Source organism: Trachurus trachurus (assembly GCF_905171665.1).
Source record: "Trachurus trachurus genome assembly, chromosome: 22".
Classification (NCBI taxonomy): domain Eukaryota; kingdom Metazoa; phylum Chordata; class Actinopteri; order Carangiformes; family Carangidae; genus Trachurus; species Trachurus trachurus.
Window position 1 is genome coordinate 18,777,843 of NC_139907.1, and position 4,277 is coordinate 18,782,119.

Consider the following 4,277-nt stretch of genomic DNA (forward strand, 5'->3'; position numbering starts at 1 on the left):
ATTAGCAGTCTTTAAAGATGATCTGTATCTGAGGCCCACTGGTGCTGATCCCAATGACGCTCCGACAACATCCCACTCAACTATTATTACACAGCAACAAATAGCCGATAAGAAAAATATTTAGGGTAGGCCTACAACTTTTCTGCTCTACCAAAAAAAAAAAAAAAAAAGTTAATGTAGCCAATAACAACAATTAGTATAGCCGGATAAGGATGTTATTAAGATTTGTCCCTCGAATGCTTTTTACTTTTTGAGAATAAAAAACAGAAGCTCTCCAAAAATTTGACCATATTTAGGCCTGTTAAAAACAAACTAAAAATAGCAGTAGCAGTAAGAGCTTATGAGAAGAATCACATCAGACTCACATCAGTAAAACGAGAAAGGTCATAGGCCTATGGCATATCTGTGTCTATTCAACCAACTCTCCTTTAAAACATTGGTTAACCATAATGTAGCAGCCTATAAAACCATAGTTAATCACTAAAACTTCATCACATTATTTCATGCTCGTTCTGCTGCTTTGCCCCAACATGTTCCTGGTCCTACTTGATTTTACAAGACCGGATCAGTGTGTGTGTGTGTGTGTGAGTGAGAGAGAGAGAGAGAGAGAGAGAGAGAGAGAGAGAGAGAGAGAGAGAGAGAGAGAGAGACGCGCACCACGGACGGATAGTTGACTGTCTCATCCTCTCATCATCACACCTGCGCGCACCTCCCTCTCCCTCTCTCCCTCCTCTCTCTCTCTCTCTCTCTCTCTCTCCTCGGCTCTTCAAAGCTCCTTGAAAGTGGCTCGAGAGAAGAGTTGTTGTTCTTTCCGCCTGGTGCTGCCACGCGCCGAGCACCATCGTCTTCGTCACCATGCCTCGAGGATTTTTGGTGAAGAGAAACCGGCGTTGCTCGGCGACCTACCGGCTGAGAAACAACGGTCCTACCAACAACAACAACAACATCAACACAGCGGATGGAGACAAGAGCAGCGGTGACCGCTCCGGGGCGACCGAGCCGCACGAGCTGAGGGACAGCGCGGTCTTCCCCTTTGACCGGACAGGTGGACCGGTCCCGGTGTCCCGCGAGGACTCCGCCGGGGTCAGAGAGGCGTGGAGCCCGCACGTGGAGTCCGCGCTGGAGGCTGAGGCGGACCAGCGCGCGCAGTTACCGGAGAGCGAGGAGCCGGTGAGCGAGGTGGACGTCCTGACCCCGGACGGAGACTTCTCCTGCTTCTTCCCGCCTCCTCCTGCGCGAGACTTGACGTTAACAGAAGCTTGCAGCCCCGTTAAACCGGTCGGCACGAGACTGCTGGAACAGCACGAGGAAGGAGAGAAGCAACTGTTGTTTCCCGGGAGACGCCTGACATCATCCCCGGTGTCGGAGCTACCGGAGCTGCCGTTCCTGGTCAGCAGCTCCACGCCAACGGCCGTGTCCGCCTCCATCGAGAGGCTCCTCGCGAGCAGCAGCCGTCACCACGCGCCGTCCTACGGTCACAACGACCAGTTTGACCCGAGCGTGACTCACCTGCACCTGTTCCCGCCGCTGACCCTGATGAGCGCGGAGCAGCGCCACGCGGGGAGGAAACACTCGTTCCTCGAACCGGATCAGCGCGTGAGCAGCAGCAGCAGACACCACAAACCGGCGGCGGGAAACCCGCCGAAGAAGCCCAAAGTGAACCGGAAGCTCAGCTTCGAGGACGAGGTCACGACCTCTCCGGTCCTGGGTCTGCGGATCAAGAAGGAGACCCCCGAGCTGCGGCGGCAGCGGGAGAAGTCCGTGTCCACCGGGAACCAGCCGTTGGGGGAGTTCATCTGCCAGCTGTGTAAGGAGGAGTACCCCGACCCCTTCTCCCTCGCGCAGCACAAGTGCTCCCGCATAGTGCGCGTGGAGTACCGGTGTCCCGAGTGCGACAAAGTCTTCAGCTGTCCCGCCAACCTGGCCTCGCACCGCCGCTGGCACAAACCGCGTCCGGTGAACAACAACAGCCACGGGGCAGAGGCTCCGACCGGCAAGAGCCAGCCGTTGAAGGAGGCGCGAGGGCTCCTTCAGCACGAGCGGCAGTCGTTGGAGACGGAGGGCAAAGAGAACGAGCTGCTGCGCGTGAACACAGATCAGCACCACGGAGCGCGGGACAGCTCCCTGCTGCTGCTCCACGGACGGTCTCGAGACAGCCCGGACAGCGACAGCCTCGCGCCTCCTCACTACGACACCTCGGCTCGTTACCGGGGCCCGGGCCCGGGGGAGAGCTGTCACAGCCCGCCCAACGGCCTCCTGCTGCTTAACGGAAACCCCGACGAGCGCGCGGACCTGTCGCAGCCGCAGCCACCGTCGCTCTCGCACGCTCCTCTGCCGTTCGTCCAGTCGTTACCGGAGGAGGACGTGTACGAGTGCCGCTACTGTGGGAAGAAGTTCCGCCGACAAGCTTACCTCAAGAAACACCTGGCCGCGCACGAGATGACAGCGTCTCCGCCCGCGCCACCGTACGGCCAGGCGCGCGACAGCAGCGGCGTCGGGCAGCAGAGCCACGTGTACCTGTGTCACCTGTGCGGCGCGCGCTTCCCGACGGTTGAAATCAGAGACAAGCACCGACTGTGGCACGCGATGAGGGACGAGTTACTGGCGGGAACATTTGGAGCAGGACTAAGGCCAGATGTTTTCCACGCGCACAGAGAGGAGAGCGGCGGCGGCGGGGAGTGTGAGCGCGAGCAGCAGCAGCAGATGTTCACGTGTAAACACTGTCCGTCCACTTTCTTCAGCTCCCCGGGGCTCACGAGACACATCAACAAGTCTCACCCCACCGAGAGCCGGCAGGTGATGCTGCTGCAGATGACCGTGCGACCGTGAAGCACGCGCGGGACAGAGACACTAGAGCCAAGCCAACGGGTTATTATTTGGGGAAAAAAGAAAAGAAAAGAAAAACTACTTTATCTACTAGTTGTTTTCATTCACAACACTCACGTTGACACTTATGTCAGGTTTTGTTGTGATATCAGACTGAGGTCTGTTTGTTTCAGTTGTGGTCATAAGAAAAAAAAAGTTTAGGCTATCAGTTGTGTAACAGAATAAAGATTAAGGTTGAGTCACTGTGCCTTTTATTTAAAAATCAATAAGCAGTTTGACCTTAAAGTTGATTCATAATGGTCCACATACATACGATAAACTTACATGGGCTATAGTCTAACACAGTGAAATTGATCACAGTGCTGGAACTACATGAAGTACAATCCCCTGATACTGAAACCATGTCTGCAAACACCAGTAATAGCTAGTATATATATTTTTTATCATGAGTGCAACTTTGGAAAATAATATTTTATTCACTGGACAGATAACAAAGCTAAGAAATAAACTAAAAATAGGATTATTATTTGATTGGCATTTTAATCAGGAGGGACATTTTTAAGTGTTGTAACCCTTAAAAAACATCTCAATATTTAATTTGTTTTTGCAAGTGTTAATCACAGTTATTTATTTCTATTTCGTTTTGACCTCTGCTTTGTTGCATATTAGACCTTTGCTCTGTAAATGATTGGATATTAAAACTACTGCACCTGTTACGTCTGAGCGAATGGGACAGATTGAAATTTGGTAGAAATAACATTTTGATTATAGAATAAGAGGGACTTTTGCAGCATATACACCGGAGCTATGATTAACTCAGCTCTCTCTACGTGTGGTAGAGGTTTAAGCTCATGTTCGACATATTCCTGTGGCAAAGTAATCTGATTACACTTGATGTTAAGAGGCAGAAGAAGCAGGTTACATTACAGACTGGTGTAATAGGCTGCGTGAAGCAGAGCCAGACCATAATCAATGACCTGTGATCACATTTTAGAAAGTGACCTTCCTTAACCTGAAAACTGGAGACAGAATCAATGTCCTAACTCCATTTCATGTACAGTGAACAATAAAAACCAGTGCCACAAAAAGAGAAAATAATCACATCAGACAGAATATGCCTTTTATAGTAAATGTGCCGGTTAATTTATCAGCTATAAAATATTTTCATACAGAAATGGAACATTTAATGTTAGTATTGCTAGTTAAGAAAAATGTCTTTTGTGTTTAATGATAGTAAATTCCTCTTCAAACATTTGCTAAATGCCTTCATGATGCTAAAATGTAATTGTGGTTCTCAGAAGCCTAGTACTATTTTGATATGCTTGAAGTTGAATGTTAAATTTATTTAAAATTGTCAATAAATGGGAATACAATATGATCGATGATCAGTCGCCAACTGTCAATTTATTACAGATATTCACACACACACACACACACACACACACGAGATA

At 50.0% G+C, this 4,277-nt stretch overlaps 1 protein-coding gene across 1 annotated transcript; it reads left to right on the top strand.

The window, feature by feature from the left end:
* Nucleotides 1-855: 855 nt before the first annotated feature.
* On the top strand, nt 856-2,829 carry insm2 (insulinoma-associated 2; the record flags this gene model as incomplete). The annotated part of the gene is made up of 1 exon (XM_083998947.1): nt 856-2,829. One exon carries the CDS (start codon nt 856-858, stop codon nt 2,827-2,829), a length of 1,974 nt encoding a protein of 657 aa, XP_083855073.1.
* Nucleotides 2,830-4,277: the final 1,448 nt, after the last annotated feature.